Source organism: Nipponia nippon, unplaced genomic scaffold (genome assembly GCF_047370975.1).
Source record: "Nipponia nippon isolate SJK-2023a ecotype South Korea unplaced genomic scaffold, ASM4737097v1 scaffold_6, whole genome shotgun sequence".
NCBI classification, from domain to species: domain Eukaryota; kingdom Metazoa; phylum Chordata; class Aves; order Pelecaniformes; family Threskiornithidae; genus Nipponia; species Nipponia nippon.
This window is the reverse complement of record NW_028262380.1, coordinates 51890268-51912664: the sequence shown is the minus strand read 5'-3', so window position 1 is coordinate 51912664 and position 22397 is coordinate 51890268. Positions and strand designations below refer to the sequence as shown.

At 38.1% G+C, this 22397-nt stretch overlaps 1 protein-coding gene across 1 annotated transcript in view; it reads right to left on the bottom strand.

The window, feature by feature from the left end:
- Positions 1–20268, bottom strand: part of LOC148051471 (uncharacterized) — a 236381-nt gene extending 216113 nt beyond the window's left edge. The window contains exons 1-2 of the mRNA XM_087736674.1: positions 20213–20268; positions 10449–10523 (exon numbers count right to left, since the gene is read on the bottom strand). Coding sequence (XP_087592800.1) covers positions 10449–10523; positions 20213–20268 — 131 coding nt within the window. The remainder of the gene's footprint in view (positions 1–10448; positions 10524–20212) is intronic.
- Between the last annotated feature and the right edge of the window lie 2129 nt (positions 20269–22397).

Sequence of the window (22397 nt, the reverse complement as noted above, 5' to 3'; positions counted from 1 at the left end):
AAGTGCTTGGGATCCAACAGATCACTTTCTAAAGGCTTAAACCTTTGAATTTTTTTTTTTTTTTCATGACTCTTCAGTTGAAGAAGCTTGTCCACTGAATCTGAGCAGAGTTAGAGCCCTGCAGAACTGAGGAGAAGGGCTGGAGAAACACACATAGTGAAATGCAGCTTCAAGGACCTACACGCTTCTGCATGGAAATTTAATTGGGACACATTGAAATAACTGCAGATCCCCTCAAATACTTTTCACAGGTTCTGTCAAAAGGCTGGGGAAACCTCTGATTGACCAAAAGGCCATAGCTGTCATTGCATGGAAGAAGCACCTTGCAGCTATACAGACAGAAAGGATTATCAGAAGAGTGAGAAAACCCATTCTATTTAAAGGCAATCCCTCATCAATCTTTCATGAGAGGGAGAAGATACTCTTCTCAAAACAAGTCTTTGGGGCTAGGTCGTATGAAAGCTCCTAGTAATATTCTTTGGAGACTCATATCTGTAGTAATTTTTCACAAAAGATAACTGGAAACTAAAAAACATTTCTTATCCTATTATATTAGTGACTCAGAAATGGAAAACATTAATTTGTGGTGCTTGGACAAAATATGATTTTTCTAATAGTGATCTTTGTGGAGTTCTCTGTCTACAAAGGCAACACACAACCTTGGCCTGATATCAGAACTAGAAGGAAGATATATTAATTCCCATTGAAGAGTAGTGTATTTAGTCTAAACCCAAACTAATAGTTCAAATTTGATTAAGAATATCTTTTAAAAACTTTATACCAGTCTAATAGGAAAAGAATTCTCCTTTGAAAAGGAACTGTTAATTTGCAATCCTCTTCAGAAAAAAGGACAATATGAAAATGACAATTTTCAACTCTCTTCACAAGCAGCTAGTCTCATATCATCTGACTTCAGGTCAAATAAAAGGTGGTACATTTTACACCTCTTTGGAGGATTGGGATACATTGAATGATCTGCATGCTATTTCTATACCTGACTGAACAAAACAGTCACTAAGTACTAATCAATTACACTTTGCAAATGTATTGTGAAGTGGATTTAAATTGGCTTGCAGAGCTCCATTTCCACTGATCAAATGGATGCTAGAAAGACGTAATCATAATTGTCCCCATAACTGTTTACAGAGCTGGCAGTTAGTTTGCAAGATGAATAATTTCTAAATTAACTGTACTCATTTAATAGAAATAGACATAGTTGATAGTTATTTAAGTCAGTTAATAGCTAATTAACTCAGTCAATAGACAGATGCCTCTAGAATAGATATCTTTCTATCAAAGCAGCCAATGACAATGATATTTTAACTATAAGTTTGCTTTCAGAATAAAACTCCCCCTTGTCACCATTGTCTATATTTAGGTGCTGAATGAAACAGCCTTAAAATGCAATTCTGTAGCCATTGATCCTGAAAGGTACTGCACAGTCCCAATTCCAGGAGGAATTAAAGGTGTTAGAGCAAAATAAAGGAACAGCCAATGATATATAAGCAAACATGCCTCATGGTTTGAGGTTCATTCTGTAGATCACAAGATTTCTGAAAAATTTTGCATCAGACGGCTGCAACACACAGAAGAGCGAAGCAGAAGCCAAAGTTCAAATTGGTAAAATCCCATGAACCTTCCTCTAAAGTGTTTTTCTTGCAAGAAAAAGCAACAGTTTATTTCATTTAGAAAACATGCTGGAACTGATTGAACAGAAGCGTTTTGACCACACAAGACATAACCATACAAAGGGTTTTTTTTCCCTTTAGGATAGGCCAGCAAAACATTATTCTGCAGGACCATTCTTAGGGTTTACCTTCCTTTACAAGGTCACCTTTTATAATTAGTGATAATTGCAATTTTGCAAGTGCTCCATCTATAGAAGTATTCATAACTGTACAGGCTTTACTCTTGGCACAGCTTTTGCTACCAAGTTTCTTACTAGAGAAAAAGACAGACTTTCATATGCTGCCTTCCTCCAAGCTACATTTAACTGTGATCATTGACCTGATTTAAGGATGCAGAGGCTAGACAACCATTTCATACAGAATTATGCCTGCAGCCAGTAAACTGAACATACTGGACACCACAGGTGTGATAAGCTGGGTACCTACATTATCCACCCACGTCCTCACCCTCAGGTGCATTCACACTGTGTAGTCATATAACCTTCCAAATTGTCTCTCTGATGTAGAGGCCTCTGAACTCGGCAGATGAGAGGCACATGCTTTCTTACAGCAGGTCCCACGTGCTCATGCATAAGTGCCAAGAGTACTTCAAATCTACAGGAGAGGAAGATGCAGGATTCAGAAGCAGCTCTGGCTGCCAGTGAGACAGGTTGCATTGCAGCAGCATCCAAGAAACCCTGAAGACCACTTGTGATACCGAACACAAAACAGAAGGAGGCTGCTGCCTGCAAGCACTCTGAATGGCAGCGCAATCATGAAAAATAGCTTGAGGAAAATACTTAATTACAAAATTGAGACTACCTTGCATTTTGCTTTCCTTGTGGTAATAAGCATGTCTAACATCTACATGATCCTCAGACCCGACCATAGCCACATACCGTGAATTCATCTATATAGCTTGACTGCAGCTAACCTGAGCTACAAGGTAACATTCAGCCACATTGCACAGAGCTCAGGACAAAAGACTAACCTGGGAAGCATCTTCCTGTGATTAATCTACTTCTGGGACCTGACCTAAGCAAGTGATATTTACTGAAATATGTCTACTGACCCAGAGTCATTACTTGGCCTGTAACATTAGCCTAGCTTTCAAGTGCTGCCGGCTTTTATGTTTAGAAAATGAGGAATGTGTCTGGTGCTTGACCACACCACTCTATCTGCACATAGCATCCAAATAAGTTGCTTCAGAGAAACTAGTGCAGAATGTTGACATTTCTGGTTTAAATTAAAGCACAGAGACACTACAGAAGTTGGGGAAGAAAGATACTAGAATAATGTTAGATTATAATCAATGTATAGAAATAATATATAGGGCTATAATTCTTATAATACTGACAATTACCTCATTTTTCTTGCTCTGTTTCATAGTACAGGAGTCAGCCCCTACCTTCTGCTTCAATAACACTGTATCTCCTAACCTGGTACTAGATCCAGACTACAAACAGTTACAGGGGAAAGATTTAATCTTTAGGTGGATAAATCAAGGCTCCCCAACAATCCACAGCACAGTCAGCAAGCAGGAGCTGCATTACTCTCACATTGCATCCTAAGCCTGGTTAGCAATAGCATCGCCTGTAAAGGAAAGTTATAACGCCTTCATACTAAACTGCCCTAAAGACAGTTTTGATCCCAAAACAGCCTAGGGCTGAGAAGGCATGAAGATGCTGTAATGCTAAAGCTTACTTTGCCCTCTACTCTCCAAAGTTACATAATGCTGTTCTGGAAAAAGCAGGGCAAACTTCTGTTCTAAGGGGTTTTTTTTTGGTTTTGTTTTCTTTTTTTCTTCAGTGACTGGGATAAAACTGACATTGTGCAATACAAATAGGCCAGAACGGTGTTTTGTACTTTTCTAGGAGCCCAAAATTCACATGGCTCCAAGCAGTGGAGGTACAAAGACAGTACACCAAAATTAAGTACCAGGTATAACCTGGCAGTCAAAGTTGACTTGAAAAAGCTTTTACATCTGCCAATATATCATGGCTCATTGCAGGTGAGCATAAAGAAAAGCTTTTAGATATTATAGTAGCACCTGCAGCAAAAAGTTATCCTCAAAGTATGACTCACCTTCACAGTTCCATTCATAAGTCAGCTAGCACCTACTTCTCAAGTGCACGGCTTTGAGAAAAGCACACATAGCTGCACGCAGCTAAGCAGAACCAGATCACTACATAGCCTGCAGTCAGCAGAGGGCAGTGGAAAGTATTTTCTTCTTATAAACTTCATTTCTGAATGTAATGCTTCTGTTATCCTCTGCATTTAGAAACATTATGTGATGCTCTGTCCCGATACTGATCTCGCATTGTTTTATAATGAACTGGGTAGAAAAGCTCCACATTTTTTGTTTTGTCTTATGCCTTCAGACTTTTGGAAGGTATTATTCCCTCACCCCTCCTTGATTTTAAATTCTGTTTCATAATAATAGATATTCTGGATAATAAACCCTCTCAAGTATTTATTTCACCATGTACTAAATAATCTGATTTTAAAAGATACAAAGCTTTAGATAAAAAAAACAATTCAAGGCTCCTTAGCAATCCATGGCAAGCCTTTTCCCCAATTTGATATTGTCATAGTACTTCTACATGCAGCAGCAGAGAGAGTGCTAGTTTAGACAGGCCAGGGGCCATCATCAGCACAGGCACTGCTTGATTTAGAGCTGCTTGAGCTAAAGTCTCATCCCAGCTAGAACAGCAACTGCTAATTAAAATAGACCAGTTCATCATACTAGGAAATACTGATAAAGCATTATTTCATGTTATTTGGTCAAATCAGATAGCTGCATTTAGTTACTTCAATTTAAACAAAAAGGACAAATTAAAAAATAGAGCAGTAGTATTGCCTAATCCATGATTCCCATCTCTACTGCATGACAGCACATAACCTGGAGACCATTTTTCTTCAAGCTTCCTCATCATATTCCATATTGATAGAATAAATAATAAATAGAAGTCACCAGATTTTTAAAATGATTTTAACCAGACAAATGGTTAAAATGAGGAAAAAACCCCCTCACTTTGCAGCATCCAAATACAATATTAACCCCATTTCCAATAAATATCTTTTCCTTGCTGAAATGCTGTTTGAAGATTTTGACAAAAGCAGAATATTGCTACAGCAAAAGTAAATTATTAAAGATTTGAAGCTAGTTTATTCTTTCTAAAGTAGAAACATACACAGCCAGAATGGCCAGAGCCACCACAAACAAATCTGCACTCCTGGAAAGAACCGTAACAGCTAAAGGGCACTTTGGTTTCTTAGACTTAGAGAAGAGTTACTGTACAGTAAGGAGACTTAAATGCAGGCATCTGCTTTCTAATAAGCCTTTAGCATGTCTTTTATCAGCGGACCATTAACCTTGATTTTATTCATAAACTGTAGAGGGGCCACAGAAGGGAAGAAAATCAGAGAGGTAAGACAGATGTACCTCACTGGGAAATAAACCTGCCACCAAGCAGCTTCTTAGTGTTACTTTTAGGTCTTCAGTTTCTTTGTAAACCTTTATCCTCTTTCTAGTTCTCAAATGAGTAAAGATTTGTGGAAAAGTGTCTGAACAGACATTTGGCATGCAAATTCTTGTGTTAAGACTGGCATACTCATTTCTTTCTGCAAAAGCCTTGTAAATCACATGAGCAAAACTAAAAAAAGTAACATTGTGACCAAAACCACATAGCATGTCCTGTTAAACTGTATTTTATGATATTTACAGCCTGAATCAATAAAGCAGTCATAATTAAAAGAGAAAAACTGTACTGTGAAAAGCCCCCTCCTTTTACTAATCATTCCTGATGATAGGAATGTGTCCAGTAGTTTTCAGCCAGGACCACGTGGTGCTAAGGCTTCTACAGTATGGACTATGGATTGCCCTTAAACTGTTATACTAGCACCTGCTTGCTATACACCCTAAATGCAAAGGAAAACTTTACAGCGTTTATTTTTTTTTTCCTCTAACTTTTTTCTTGATATCAAGTTTAGAAAAATTACACTGTGTCTTGCTAAAACTTATTCCTCTAAGTTTCAGGTGTTATTGATAGTACATGGAGATCATATTATGTAAAGTATCATTTATAATTATCATCAACTACTGATACCTCAATTTATCTGAGTCATAAAGTAACATCAAAAGCTTGCCTGCCTACTTTCATGAGGTTTTGTGGGTTGTTGTTTTTGAGTGTTTTGGTGTTTGTTTTTTTTTTATTATTTATACATATATAAAATGTCAGAACAACACAAATAGCACCTTACAAAAAAAAAAAAAAAAAAAAGCTCTGTAAGGATATCAGTGGCTGACAAGAAAATACAGACTATGAATTCTAATCTTTACAGCAGTATAATACCCCAGTGGGGACCACTGTTTTCTCCTCAGCAGCACTGCAAAAAGCCAAAATTAACTCAGTCTAACCTTTTGAAGTTAAGCAGCTAGAGACAAACAGCTCAAAAATACCCCAATCCTGCCAAGTATCAACATTTCCACTAGTCACCTCAACATCACGATTTGTTTTCTAGGCATACACACAAATGCCTATGGCCTGATTACTCAGCATCTAGTTATGAGATCCTTGAAAGGCTTTTCATCAGGAAAGGGAGAAAAAAAAGCTTTGACATTCTAAAAACAAAGTTAAAATTAATGAAATGCACCCAATAACGTTAAGGCTGCTTACAGTCACGAGGCACAGAAAATAAAGGTGAAGGGAACACAGACAATCCATCCCATTCTCCTTTTCCGCTGCTCAGTGCCTTATGCTCCCTTTGAGCAGTTATCAGCAGTCTGATCAACATTTAGCTTAGCTTTACCCAAATCCAACCTTGCTTATTTCAGAGCAAGTCTCTATGAAAGTCCTGCAGCTTGTGGAGCAACTCCAGCAACATAACTTTACAGCTGAGGACTTTGAAGATATACATCACACCCCTCGAGTTCGCCCTGTTCGGAAAGAGGGTGTAGGCACTCACTTGCAAAGGAGATTCAGAATTACAGCTCCAGAGTTGAGCTTGCAACCCCATGAAAGAGCTTAGATAGGTCCCCAGTCAGTGCTTATTTATCAAAGCGTGCTATTTCCCATACCTACAGATCCTAGACATTTTGCCTTACTAAAGTTTAGACCATTGTGTCTTCAATGCAAGGGTTCCTATAGCCATATAGCAATACTGTAACTTTAATAGGGGTGGGGGCATGTTGGTCCTGGATTCAAGGTTATAATGATTTCCAGCTGCTGGCAAGGCTATTTAGAGCCAGCTGTTGCAAAGTGCAAATCTGTGGCACTGAATTAGTCCATGATATCAACAAAACTTGATTAAAGACTTGGAATTTTTTTGTTTTGCCTTAACTTTTTTTCCATACACTACTAGTCAGAAGACAGCTGCCTAAAAAAAAAGAAAAAAAGGACAAATTTTGAAAGTTATATAGGTTGTTCAGGCTGTTTAAAACTGCAGGAAAGTGCACCTGAACCTTTTTCACTATGGTAAGCAATCCTGTGCCCAAAATAGTCACTGAGAATTAACTGCTTTCCAAGTTCATGGAGTTTGCATAACCATTCACAACTGCACATAGTATTTCTCATATTGAAAAAAGGCACTTTTTCATACAAGTATTTTCCACTCTCTAGCTTTAAATTTAAAAGTTTCTTTTGCTGGGTGCTGTCATATTGCAGATGTCAGATTTTCTCCATTTCCAAGCATCTGTAGGATCTTCACATGTCTGAGTAGGCAAAAGAGTCTCTCAACAGATCTTCATATTTCAGGTAACGCTGAGAAGAAAAAACTCAGCAGGTTTACCCTTCCCAAATGTTCCAAGTCCTCAATTTTCATGCCAGCAGCATTTGACATTGCCTTTTCTGGGGCATTCTTTGGGGACTCTGCTATATAGGAACATAGCTTGCTTTTCCTGCAAGTAATAGATAACCTCCTAATGCACAGTTTCTGCAAAATCATCCTATTTATCCCAGGAACAGCAGCAAAATTTAAGACTTTAAATATGGCAACACATAAGTGCATCTCTATAAACTCTCAAGAGTTTCACAGTGCAGCTACACAGCTCTCACTGGGAATATTCTTGTCTTTCAGGTTATGAACTGCCTGCTGTGGCCAAGCTGTACAGCTCTGAAAGGCTTTGTGTTACGGATTATGACAAGCCCGGGATATGACCTGTAGACAGCAATATGAGAATTCACTAGGGCTCAAGCTTATGGGTTTGGGTTTCTTTTTATTCCCCAACTCTTCCTACTTCATAGGGAAAATACAGTATATAAAACCAATCTGACCCAATGTTATATCATCTGCTGGAAAGTGCCTGGACAGGGATATATTATAATATATGATTATTCAGAATGGTTCTCATACTCTTGCTGTAAAAATGCTAGAATATTAAGACTGTTGTAAAGCAAATTATTTTGTGAGTTACAGAACTATTTGGCACTGGCTCTTTTTTTTGTTCTTGACCTATCTCTTCTTTACCCTTGAGTGGTATCTGCTTACCAAGCTAAGCCAGCAGCTGTAGCTATACCTTTGGCAGTCAACACAACTTGGATTTAGATGCCAAGCATATGAATACTTTGTGTTTTACTCCACCTCTCTACCACCCTCAAGAACAGACTCTGGGTCTGCAGATGATCTTTTCTGATCAGTTACTTGGCAAGGTCTTTGACAAAAATTTTTCATTGACAGTAAAGTGGCAGTGACAGCAAAAAGAGCTACAAGAAGACTCAGAGAACTGTGTTTCATACCACTTGCTTAGACTTTTTGCCCAACAGAAGATGTCCTACTCTGTAGCAAAGTTCAACAGTGTCCTCAAGCTTTTATAACAAAAATAAAGGAGTTCCATGGTAAATCTCTTTTAAATGCTATGCCTGCTTCCAACACAGATATTTCTCTTCAGTAGCTGCAGTTGACGAGAGTACACTCCAGCCACAAGGTTCACTCTTGCACCCTTTACTCAGTACTAGCTGACCGATTCCCTTTTTAGAATATATCCCTGTCCACAACACTCAGAGTTGATGCTGTATGCAGTAGAACCCACTTATTCCTGTATATTTCCAGCCTCAAAACCTATAAGAAAGACTGGATGGGAAATGCCAAAGAAAAGAGTAACCAGGATTGCCTTTTTACTCTCATTTTTGGAATTAGCCTGCCTGACTGGTTCTGTACACTGCAAAGGCATGTGCAGAATAGGAGAAGCAGCAGTCTTTGTATGTGGAAAGGGTTTGGTAGTAGCTGAAATAACTGCTCTTTTTTACAGTGACTGACAAGCAATTTGGTAGGAGGCATTTTAAACAGCAGGCATTTTAAAGTAGTTGCTATCATTTAAGAGCTCATTCCGTTGTTAGAGGTAGCCAATATACAGCAGTAATAGGATCTGTGCACATAGTCATGTGAGAGGGCTGATATGCACATTTATAAACCCACGGAGAACTATCTGGCAGCATTGCATCCATGGTCACAGTTGCTTACAGTTAGTCTCCTGCAGGCATGGAGAGCCAAAACTACATTGTGCCTTTCTGTATTGGATTTCCAAATAATTTTTCTTACGTACGCTGCAGTGAAAAAGATATACAGAGTATTCCTCTTGTTCCACAAACTTAAGTGATCTGAGTGTGCTTATGGAGTCCATGCATGCATACAGCCCATTAAACCAAAAATTTGCAGCAGCAGACATAAGTTCTTTTTGCACACAGAGTTATCAAGTCAGTTTTAAATGGAGGAACATAAAGATTCTGAAGGAATGGCTGCGTACTCAAGCATCTTCATCAGAACCTTTGGGGGAAGATTGTAAATAAAACTAATTTTTCATTTCAACAAGAAATCTATCATCCCATTGAGTCATAACAGCATGGAGTGACTTGTTTTTTACACACAACAAACACTTCACACTGAAGCACATTAGTAACAACAGAGGAGACAAAGCCACAAGCAGCCTCTAATAAAGTAGCAAGTACCAAGTAAGAAGAGGTACATAAGCCAGTCTACCATGACATTAAGCCTGTAATATCTTGACTCAAAAAGTTAATAAAATACCTGCTTTTTCAGCCTAAATAAGAAGGTTCTGCTGCACAAAAGCAGCCTCTGAATGACACAGACAGCCACATAAAGGAGGGAAAAAAAAAACAAAAAGAAAAAAGTACAAGACTATTTCCTCTAATGTTTATATTTATTTTTATGAACAAAACTACATTAAAATAATTTTCAGGATAATTCTGCCATTGCAGTATTCTGAGAGGACAGAAGCATACTAACTACTGCTAAGCAAATGTTAAAGGGTGAAGATTTTTGCATCCCACAAGTCATTTGGTGCTTGATACAAGAACCATTTTATCTTAAACACCACAAATACAACACTGCCCAACACAACACAGGTTGCACTCTGCTAAGCATCACCCAACAGCCACCTAACGTTGAAAACCACAAGTCTAGATATCAGCAAGCTCAAGCCCAACCTACTTACTTACAACTTGATATAACCCAATGCAAGACATAGGGTCAACTTTAGAGTCTTTAGGTAAAGCTCCCATTAATTTCTTAGGTGGTTTCACCTTCTCAGGAAAGGTCAGGCCCACTATTTGCCCAGGGAAACACACAGAAAAGGAGTCAGCATTGTCACAACCAGAAATAAATGCCTTCAGTACTAACAAGACATACAGGAGAAATTCTTTTAAACAGCTCAACTCCAGATATTAGTTGTTGAGAAACAGATGAGAGTGAAGGGAAGATGGGTGAAGGCAAGGGAAAAAACAGAGCAAAAGGACAGATCACAGCACTTAAAACCAAACTCACTTTAGCCAACAGCAGGATTTCTCTGTTCTCCTACTACCATCAGCTCCTGGTCCAAAGAAGTAACAAATTCTTCTTCTTGTTTACTTATAGGTTAAGAAGGTCTGACAAACACTGATCAGCTGTGCTTCATCAAGATCTGATTCATGGGTGCACCAATCAGAGCACAGCAACACTTACCCATCTTAGGAATCTGACCTAGTCGTCTCTTGCTTTTCAGGTATTTCTTTTTCATGCATTAGGTTTCATCCACTGGAGATACTCATAACCTAATATCAACAGCGCCCTCCCTTCAGAGTCCCCTGCTTTCGTTCTGGGGGGAGTTCCTGCCACATAATGCTCTCCACCTGCTTCCCTGGCACACAGGTGTCTCCCATCTTTCTGACAAAGAGGTAGCCACAGCTGCCGTTCTGAAGCTAAACTACACTTGTTCAGTAACCTCAAAAGATTTTCCTGCATTTTATGTACGTTGTAAACCTTTATGTACCTTTATAAATAAAGCCACTACAAGCTTCACCAGCGGGATGCCTTCTGAAAAGCAGCAAGCCTTGTGCACATCTGATAGCTCTTTATGCAAGTACCTGAATACTAGCATAGATAAGGGGACACTTAGGGAGAGGCAGAAGAGGATACCACAGAAAGCCTAAACTATATTAAAGCAACTTACATTACCCTTTCTACAGTGAAAGTTAAGAACAAATAAAATATATTGACAACGTTTACAGTGTAAGTAGAAGTACAATATCAATACATACAGACATACTTGAACAAAGTTTAGTCTTTCATAGACAAAAAACTGTTCTCAAACTCACACTGTTGCCTGTCTAGAAATTTACTTTAGAAAACGATCACTCAACTTCTTTGTTGTCATTAGTCCTGTTGGTGTATAAGCCTCTTCCTATCAGCCAGAAACTGCAGTGATGCAGGCTGAAGCTCATTGAAAAGGTACAGAATGAAATGATACCAAGTAGGAACTGTAAAAGACAAAAAAACCAAAACAGATCAAGTTACTGTGACCAAAATAACATCTATAAAGCAACAGATGAACTATAATAATAAATCATCTATCACTGAGACCAGTGAAGTATGCATATTTAGTGGAGGGAAAAAAACTTTGTTACAAAGGACAAAGCATCTGTGATGTCTTCCATAAGCCTGAAGAGGAACTCTACCTGAAGGGCTTCCCAAAAGAACTGTGTGGAGCACCTTGGGGAAATGCTGACAGTGAGAGCTTTACAGAAATCAAGACAGAATTGCATGCAAGACTAAACCAACACATGGCAGTCATCAGCAAAAGCCCAGCCAGCTCCCAGCTAGGAAAACATGCCTTATCCACAGGTTATAGAATAAACACAGATGCAGCAAAATGAGTCACCAGAGGAAAACAAAAATTTAAATTGGAGGCAAATGAAGCTTTTTGCACATGCATGACAAGAAATCCATTAAGCAAAACTAATTTTATGTCTGTGCTGGAATAGCTGTCTTGCATGTTAAAAATAAAAAGACTACAATGGTAAGAAGGGAAGTACCACATAGCCTCAGATTCTAGAAAAAAAAAAAATCAAAAATCAAAAAGCCCATCCAAATAAAAAGGAATGTATATCCCAGAAATCTATTTCATAAAGAAAAAATATTAAGAATAAAAATAATTCAGCATTGTCAAAAACAGTATGAGAAGAAAAATCATGGTGCACATAAAATAAACATTCATACTTCTTTTATTCATGTCTAAGAAAGTTAGATTCTTTTCACGGAGCCTTATGTTAATATATTTTACTTTCTATTTACTGCAGGCTAAGCAGATACTATGGTCATTCAATGCACCCCAGCTGACAGACAGTAGCTCATTAACCCACAATAACTTGACTGTGGGTCTCGTGTGCATACTGCATCTTTTCACACCAATAAATCTTACTTTGTTTCAAATGACAAATCACGACTAGTGTCACCCTGTATCCTGAGGCATACAGAAAATAAATGGTTCCCAAAACACACAAATACATGAGGAACACATAATATATATATATAAAAAAAAAAAAAGAAAGAAAGAAAACCCCCCTCACATCACAATGATTTTATTTTCTTTTTAATGAATAGCAGAATTGGTCATGGAATCAAACCCTTATTCCACTTGATGCTCTGCAAACACTGAGTGAAAAGCCAGGTTCAGTTCCAGCGAGGGCAGTTCAAATATTAATAGGGCATCTTCTGAAATGTGTGTTAAAGATAATAAATATTTTCATAAAGGCTCAAGTATGAGGGTTGTTTCAGAAGAATGCAGTGTGTGCAGCAGGTGCTTCATGCACAGTGGATCCTCACCCTGTACTCTATCAAAGGAAGTGAAAAATGCTTCCAATAATCTGTGAACATTTCCATTATGAAGAAAACATGATTTATAAACTCTTTGAAAATGAAGAAAATAACCTACAGCTTCTTGAAAGTTTTTTTGTACTATTATGATTTTACATCAATTTACCTCCCCATAATAGCCTTTCTAGCAAGAAAACCTAGTCACAGTATAAGAGCCAACTGTTTCCTACAAGCCAGCTCTGCAAAAATAACTGCTCTGAGGGTGCAAAAGAACTGTTTCAAAGTCAGGAGTCACAAGCGGGTTACCCTGAGTTACTATATGGTTTTAAGAAGTTGCTCAGTCTTTTGGTGGACACCCTACCACCTGTGTATGCTGATTCTTGGTTATCCAACAAGAGAACGAGCTGAATCACTTATTTTAAGAGACGTAAAATCACAACCAGTGAATGAATATAAGAAGAGAGAATATTCAGTTAGGCATGGATAGCCGGGCCTTACAGAAAAGTCTGTCTTTTTATATGGTAATGCATAGTGGTGTATGCAAGGTTGTAGTCTTGATTTTGGGCATGGACCCATAGGAATTGCCACGCATGCTATAACAAGGCAGCTCTGGGTTTTGGAGACTTTCCCTTTTGTTTGTATTTTAAATGGGTAAAAAAAAAAAATCCAGACAGACTTGTTTGGAGATATACTTGCAACAACAAAAAAAAAAAAAATTGAGAAGAACCGTAAATGTTAGTTGCTAAGCAATACACTTTTCATAGTCCAGATGGAGTCCCATCCTGCATGGGAGTCTTACTGTTTCCCTTTAAATACCGTATAATAACATCAGTTGAAAACGTAGTCTCCAAATGGCATCCTGTGAGTCTGCAAAGTGGAGTGCTTTATTCAGCCTCGCTGAAGTCATGAGTGCTGCCTGAGGAAAGCACGGCTGTCAGGCAGTTCCTGCGCCTGAGCCATTCAGCAGTTGTCCCACTAGAAGCTCATTGCATTTATGGGGATAGACAACTGCATTTGTAACTGCTCCATTTTTTTTTTTTTGTCTCTCTGGCAGGTGTGGAGAGGGAAAAAAAAAAGCGACAGAAGCTCCACTGGTTCTTGCCTGTGCACTGCCTGCTGGAATAGTCTTTCTTGCCGCCTTATTTCCATTCAGGACAAAACCAGAAAAAAAACCCCTAAGCACACACACAAACAGAAGCAAACTACACAAAGAGGAAAAAAAAAAAGAGAAAATCAGGAGTGGCAAACCAACGATTCATCGCAGTTCAGCCTGGCGCAGTGCAGGCAGGACCGCAGGGAAGCATCCAGCCCTCCGGTTCAGCCTGCTCCACCAACTTGCTTCCCAAGTTGAGGATTCCTCCTAATTTGCTATTACAGCTCAAGCAGAACAGAATAGACCGTGCTTATGTACTTGCACAAACATACAAGAAAAACCCTTCCAATCACCTTTGCTAGCTTAATTTTCTGAAATATTGATTAGTATTATCAAGTTTCCAAGCAGATGTACCAATAAACAAGTTAAGCGGAACACTCAAATATTTATTTACTGACAAGTTTCAAATTTCCTGAGTATCGCTCATACAAAAATAACTATAAGATTTAAATATCACAGTGTGTTATTGCTGTGAGATGATGTGTAACAGCTGGCAATCTGCATTTTCCGGGTATTAAATATTACTGAACAATATTACAGAACAAACATACTGTTCTCATAGGGCCCGATTCGGGAAAATGAGAAGCTCTGGCTCCCACTCCCTTTGCTGGGAGCCAAGAGAATTCATCTCAGAGGAATGCTTTGGAAGGGCGAGCTTCAAATTAGATTATTTTTTTATTATTGTTACATTCTGGATCTATAATAAGCACAGCTGTTTACTTATGTGCTAGCTATGTTTAAAAAGACATTAGAGGTTAAAATCTAATTTTCTAATTTCAATAGTATGTGCAAATGGTCTTGCTACTGCCAAAAAGTCATAGCATGCTATAAAAATCCATAACCTTTTGCATCTCTGTTTTCATAGTGCACATGTACATTAGAATATATAAATGTGCTGACATTCAGAAGCAGCAATGAGCTTTTTGAAATGTCTGCTCAAAAATGGATACTGTAGCTGAATGCATATCGTAGCCAATGAAACACATTTGAAAAGATTATATGCTATTTTGCTTTCGTTCATGTTTATCAGATATTTTGCCAAGTGGGCCTATGTTGTACCAAGAGCAAACCAGGAGGAGTTTCACCTTCCTTCCAGTTTCCTTCCATTGCTACGCTCATTCAGAAAACGCATTGCTACCACTTGTAGCCTCTGCAGCTAGATATAGAGCAGTTCTTTACTGTATCACTGTAAAGGCATCAGAATAAGGCTCTTTTTTTCAGAAAGGGGGTATGTTTTGCCACAAAAAAAAAAAAAAAGAAATGAATGTTTCTTAATTTTACTTTGGCTTTATTCCATTTTCCTTATTCTCCATGTTGTGCCTGAATGTGTTATAGTTTTCTCGTTAAATAAGGTAATTTAGTGAATGTGCGTTGTTTGGCTTTTTATCGTTAGAAACAATTCAAGCAATTGGAGGAAAGAGAATTTATTCTGTCATTTCTGCTGCAATTGCTGGTCTTTGTCAAGTTATTGATTAAAAAAGATGTTTCTTCACTTATAATTCTGTTACACTTTGAAGAGCCTGTAAAGAGAGTTTGGATCTGATCTCTTTTTTTCTGAGCTGCAGGGATACTTTGGTTGGATTTTCACCCTTTGATAGATGTGTCATTCCGTAAATATCATGATATGTGTTTATATTACTATGTATAGTATATGTATTTATGTGCAGATATACAGTAGGTAAAGCCCTAAGTTTCTGTTATAAAAGAGTAAAATATAACAAACAAATGACATTATGCAGCACTATAGGGGCAGCCTTTGAACATTCATCATTTAACTATGGAAATAAGACTTTTTAAAGGATTAATTACGCTATCATAGCTTCCTCAGTGTTGTAATATTTCCACTCTTTCAGGACTTTTGAAAGTTTTATTTTTGTCTAATACCAAAAGCAACATCACAGAAAAGTAAAGAACTATGGGAGTAGAGCAAGGGAGAGTGACCTAATGTGGGAGAAAACATCATCAGGAAAGGAAGAAATGTAAAGCAACCCTTATTCCACATGCATGAGCATGCTTAAGCTTAAGCTATGACATTATTCTCACTTACGTGCTATGTAGGTAGAGCGATGGCTTCAGTCAGGCTGCGAGGTACCAGGAAATAGCCGTCCCTGTGCGGCTCACAGTGGAGCACATAGGGAAATCGAAAAGGGAAGAGCCTTAAGGCAAGGAGAAGGGGAGAAAACTGAAAAGGGTGTCAACAGAGGACATAGTTTCAGAGAATATCAGTAATCCTTAATGCAATCAGACGCCTGGTAAAATTGAAGTACATAACTACTTTATAGCCATGGAGAACGGGAGCTGAGCTCAGCTGGTCTTGGAACACCATGATTGGCAATCTGCTCTGCAAGACTGTTAGTGACTTCACTGGGGTTATTCGGGGCTCAGAATGGTTTTCAGTATGAGCCCAGGTCCATACTCAGAGAAAGAGGCCCCAGAATAGTCATCAAATGGAAAGGTGCAAAGGAAAGAGAAAAGGGGAAAGAGAACAGCATTAAGATGATCTTTGATCACATTAGTATTGTGTTTCACAGCTTAAAAACTTACAGAGTGCAAACTCAGAAGCGAAATAGAGCACTGACACACATGGCAGTCTGAAGAATTTAAAGACGGGCATTGGGAATTGAGAAACGGGAAATAATTCCCTTGTCGCTGAAAGCTGAGTGCCATTCCAAAGCGGCAGAAAAGGAGGCACTGCAAATGCAACATCAAACATTTAAAAAACCTGATATTATGCCATATTTCTACTCAAAAACATGGTGAATGTCTTAGTGTGACATCAAAGGAAAAAAAGGAGGGTAATGTTATTACAAAGGTTGGTTTGAGGCTATCTTATATTAAAAGTCATGAAGTGAAACTGAACACAGAAAAATCCTGGGCAGCAGAAAATATTTCCCACCAACTTTTATTCATCTGTGGAAATCGTTGAGATGGGGCAGAGAGAAAATGTCTTCATCTGAGTTCTTTAAAGTGGACATCCACCAGGTGGAAAAACATAGGCAGATACAGTGGATTCCCTAACAGATAAAAATCTATCATATCAAACACATGCAATAAGCAATGAAGTCTAACTTATGGTGCCCTTCCATGTGGAGACAAACACACATTCACATGGAAAGTCCTTGTAGCTTCAGACTGATGGTCTGGTAAAGTATAGCTGTGGAATTCGTTTAACATTTTTATCCGTCTGAAAGTTCCAGCCACTGCCTTATCCTACTGGAGGGGGAAGATGGTCAGGCTGAACTGAATTCCCATCTTAAAAACCCTCTCGCCCTCTTGTTATCCTTCTTCAAAAAACTTTAAGAACACCTTTATAAGCTTTAAAATCTTTGGAAGGCTGAAGCTCTGTAAGTTCCATTGTACTGAGGCCTCTTTCCTGCCAAACTAATCAATACTGGCTCTGTATGCCTGACTCTGCAAATATTCCTCTGTTGTCCTCTACTTAATGTTTAGGTCAGAAGCCATTTGGGCAGGAATTCCCTGTTTTGTAAATACTTCTACAAACCTAGTACAATTTAGTCCTACCCCAGAGTAAGGATTTTAGATATGGCCATAATTAATAGTAAGAATGAAAGTGGCCGGAATAAAGAAGCTGTTCTCTAATAAAGCCATGTCACTCAGAGAAGACATTAGCAAAGCAGTAATTGGGTTTTCTGAATAATTTCCACTTTATCAGTAGAAAGAACACAGAACCATGCAGTACTTTACATACTAATACAGTCCTTGAGACAGGCTGTAAAAGAGATGAAGCATCTCATTGCTGGAAAATAGTTATAATTTAAGACTTACTTATTCCAGACAGAAATACGAACACTCATTTCTCTGCAAATGTAAGAAGATACTCAAGATTTAGAGATATTACTTGCAGTTGTTTTAACAAATTTCCAAAGCTGGGGAAGGGGATGGAGATAAAAATAACTGCAATTATACTTGGTTTAAAAAGTGTAAACTGATTTTTTCCCCCCCTAATTTACAACTGTGTAAGGTGTTGGCCATTAACATGGAAAGTAAAAAAAGTTGTGCAAACTGGCATAGCTTAAATGAATGCCAAATCATGTCAATGTGCAGGAAAAAGGTATTACAGCTAGAAGAATGTGAAAGATGTTCTGGTGAAAAGAGGTGAATAGCAGAAGGAAAAATAGCTGCTTACTAGTGTTTTATACCATGCTACCCTCAGATTTAAAAAAAAAAAAACAAGAACTCTCACTGAAGCTTAAAGTAGCAATAGCTTTCCAAGTGTTTAAACTGTTTGAAAAGCTGGCTGTAGTGAACACTGTGCACAAGGTGCACCAGAGGGGTTTGCAGTAAAGCCAAAACCAAAGTAGCTTTCAAGATCAATCAGAAACTGCTGTTTCAGGAGCTGTGCTAGAATTAAGGCCAAATAAAATGCATGCTACTCCACAGAGATTTTAATGAACCTGCTAGGAGGCAACAGAATGAAGGTGCCGTTGGCATGGAGCAACATTTCAAAATAACCTGGAGCAGGTTGCTTAAAGTCCAAACATTTATAACAAAACTGAAGAAAACACAAAACAGGTGCAGAAACTGGGAAGAGGTTAATGAAGTTCTGTAAGCAGCATCAATCGCTTCCTAAAACATACAGAGAAAACAAACTATGTTCAAATTTTTTTTTAAAAGCACCATGTGAGATACATTAAAATCCTTTGAAAAGGAGGGAAGTTTGCTTAGCTCCTTTGAACAACTTTAAGCATTTACATTCAGTAAACAAGACATCTAGAGAAAAATTCTAGTCAAGCCGTCCTGTCCCTCCAAGCTAAGTTCTTTGGTATTTGTCTCTCTTTTTCTTCTCCATCCACCCCACACTCCTTTTCATCTGTGTTTCACTTTCAACATACCACTTGGGATCAGTACACAGCAACAGCCAGTGTTTCTGTGTAACTGTGCTGTGCCAGAGCTAATGATGAGTTTATTCACCTGTATGCCCGAGCAGCAATTCCAAGGCATTCCTTATTTCAGTTATTTTGTGTTTTAGGAGATTTTCTTGCTACTCCTGGAATCTGAAACATGTTTCAGTCAACTATGTTGTAATTAGAAATTCCACTCTAATAATCAGTACATTTTTCAAGCATCTCAGTGTTTGGGAAGTGGATATTTTCAAAGCCAACACTGAAGAAAAAGGGGTGCTTCTCTTATCAGCTATAACATATTTGAATACTTTTTTTTTTCCTACTTATGCTGTATGCATCCTGACCATCATCATCTGACACAGAGCTGAGCTGCTGTTGCTAGGATGAGAGTGCTGCTCGTTTGACCACTGAAGATTGGGCCAGGTTATTGCTCTGGTAGTATTAATTAATGGTGATGAGTTCCAGTTGTACCAGGCTGTACAATGAATGCTGGATCCTGGCACAGTCCTCAGGATAGCTTCTTTGTAGTTGTGTCGCTCAATGGCATGAGACTGCAGCTGAACTAGTGAAGGCATGGGAGAAAAATCTTAGAGGAAGAACTAAAGCCAGGCTATAAGTTCTAGCTTGTGAAGCTACTGCAAACTTTCTGGTGAAATCTTAGCTTTTCCAATGGAGACTTTTCAGGAACTTATTTTTATTTTGAGGAGGGTCTCTTTCCTTTTTTTTTTTTTGTTGCGGGCAGCTAGAGCGGATGATATTAATGCATAAGGTATGGTACTTCACCAAGTATGTCTCTCTGATGGAACAATTAGTTTTAAAACATTTTAGTAGTTAGATTTTTCATGCCATTGGTAACTAAGATGATGTCATCAGTTTCAGACACCAAGAGGACATGTAATATACTTGAAACTAGTAGAGAACATGTCCACTCTTCAATTCTACTTTCTATTCAATTTTTTTCCTGGTAATTTTGAACCAAGTGTTACAAGGAAAGAGCGCATTAGAAAATTACATGTATCAACGTTATCATCTTACTCACGTGAAATGCAAACCCAAATAACTCTCAAGTGGCAAAAAAGGTAAATTAAATCCTTGAAAGTCTTTACTATTTAGTACTCACATTAATAACAACACTGTTGATGACCATTATGAATGTCACTCGTTGCCAGTTCTTACTGCACTCCTGTATCAGAACCTAGGCTAGCTGGAGTTAATACTCTTCCTGAACAGTAAGAAATTACAGTAATTGATCTCTGCAGCTATTCCAGCCTGGCTGATCATGGTAGGGATGAATGCGTTTGGAGCAGGTGTTGAGCATTTCACACATAGCTTGTCTGGTCAGACAAAGGGAACCTGTTTCATTAGTTTTATGCGTAAGGAACGCTTGCCTATAAACAGGGAAATACCCCCAACAGCAAACATCTATGCTCTTGGCTAACCTGGCAGACACAAGGGGTGGCGGTGGTGGTGGTCGTGGTGTCTGTGGGGGTTTCATTCTTTTCTTTCTCCTACTTTTTTAAGCTTTTAGAAGTGCTTTCATAAATTATGGTTTGAAAAGTTTCTGGGGTATTTGCACAGCCCCCAGCAAAGCTGTGGGAAACAGCCGTTTCTGGCAAGCAGGTAAGTGTTATCAAAGCTATGAATAACCTCACTAACTGTTTTCCAAGCAATACAAACCAGTATTAAGCACAGCTGAAAATCATCATCCTCTTTGTGTTTAGATTCCTATCAAGAAATCTCTTTTTGTAGATGAGACCAGGAGGAACAAAAATGAGCGTAACGCAGAAACATTATGTGTGTGATGAAAGAATAGGTGTCTGCCAGCAAAGCACCTTTTTCATTTCCCTCTTACTTTCTTTTAGACAGTATATACAGGCATAAGTCTTGCAGCCCAGTGAAAGTCACAAACAGTGATGCTGAAGATGTACACAGTATAAACAAAATCTTTCAAAAGAAACACTAGGCTGGGTGATATCAGGTTTAGGATCTCAACAGTCTTTCACCACAAACCTCAGGGATTTCAGGACTAGGCTGCAAAGGCCTACTGAGAGAAAGATTCATTATTTATGACCTTGGATAAGGATAAACATAAACAAAACACTGACAAACAAACAAAAAGCTCAGAAGAAATTATACCGTGTGATTTACTACAGTAGGAGTTTTGGTTAATAAAGTGTGTGGGGTTTTTAGCAACAGTGTACCAATTTAAAATAATAAAACCTAATGAAAAATTAACAATAACATGAAATGTTTCAGTAATATTCCCTGTAATGGCTGTTGACATGGGAAATAAATCATCAAAAGGATTTCTGAAGAACAAATTTAACAGAGAAATATGTAATAAGAGTGCCTTAGCTATATTCAGTACATAGACTTAAAATGTAATTCTACATTCTCCCACATTAAATATTTAAATTCTCATAAGGAACAAAGAGTGTGGGACTAACTCTCTCTTCAGGCATATTACATTTCAAAGCAAGGATGTCCTTAGGATCCAGTTGAAGCCTGGATCTGCAACTGTATTCTATTGTTTGGCCTCAAACTAATTGTAGCAGAAAATTAATTATGTCCAACATTTCAAACTTAAGTTTTTAAAAAGCACCTTGATCCTGAAGGGCAGGAGTTGCTCAGCATGTTACATATTGAAGCTCTAAGTGGCCTGATTTTTCAGAACTGCTTGACTCATCTAACACATTAGCTTTTGATAGAACCAGATGGTGTTTAGGTCTCGGTATTTCAAGGCACCTTGACACAGATCCTTAAATGCATTTCTGTATAATTCAAACTGACTTTTAATACCTCTGAGGGTCTTGCCCCTGGGTACATAATGGCATGTACTAAATGTAGACACCAACATGTGGAAACTGCAATCTAAGCATTAAAACTGTGTGTATGACTGTGTCTGTGCAACACGTGTGCAGGACAAACACAATTTGAGGAGTAGAGAACAAAAGAAATAGGTCTTTTTGTATAAATCAAAAACACAAGGGAAAGATTGTACTAAAGTTCTGGCCTATTTTTTTTTTTTTTCATTTTACAGCCTGTGACTTGTAAAAGGACTCCAAGGTTAAAAATCTGTTTAGTTATCTCTAGCTGAGGATTTCAAATTATTTTTTTCAGGGATATCAGGTTGTGTATAACAAATAACTTTTATAACAAATAACTGGATTTGTGAAGAAAAAACAAGGAGAGAAATCCTATGTATATAATAGGTTATGTTATTTTTTTTATTACCCAAACTACACAAAAAGCCTGAATTTTAATAAGTAAAAGCAAAACAGCTTGAAATTAGGACTTGTTGACTTGCCACCATAAAGTGCAAGTCTTCTGGAAGAATTTGCTTTGAAAAGGTGGGCAAACGTTGCATGGGAAAGTCTCAGGTCTTTAACAAAGGCTTGTCTCTGCAAGGTGGTTATGCTCAGTATTCTCTAAAAGGACTGACTTGAAATATAAATGTCCTGTCCTTGACTTGTATTGAAACTCTGACACGTTCTGAAGTTTATCATAAATGCAAATGTTCCTTATACCTTTTGGAGACTTTGAGGGTTTTATGAAGATATTTATAAACTGTGAAATAAAAAATAACGTCAATTACAGCACCTGCTTTGTAATTAAACCCCTTCT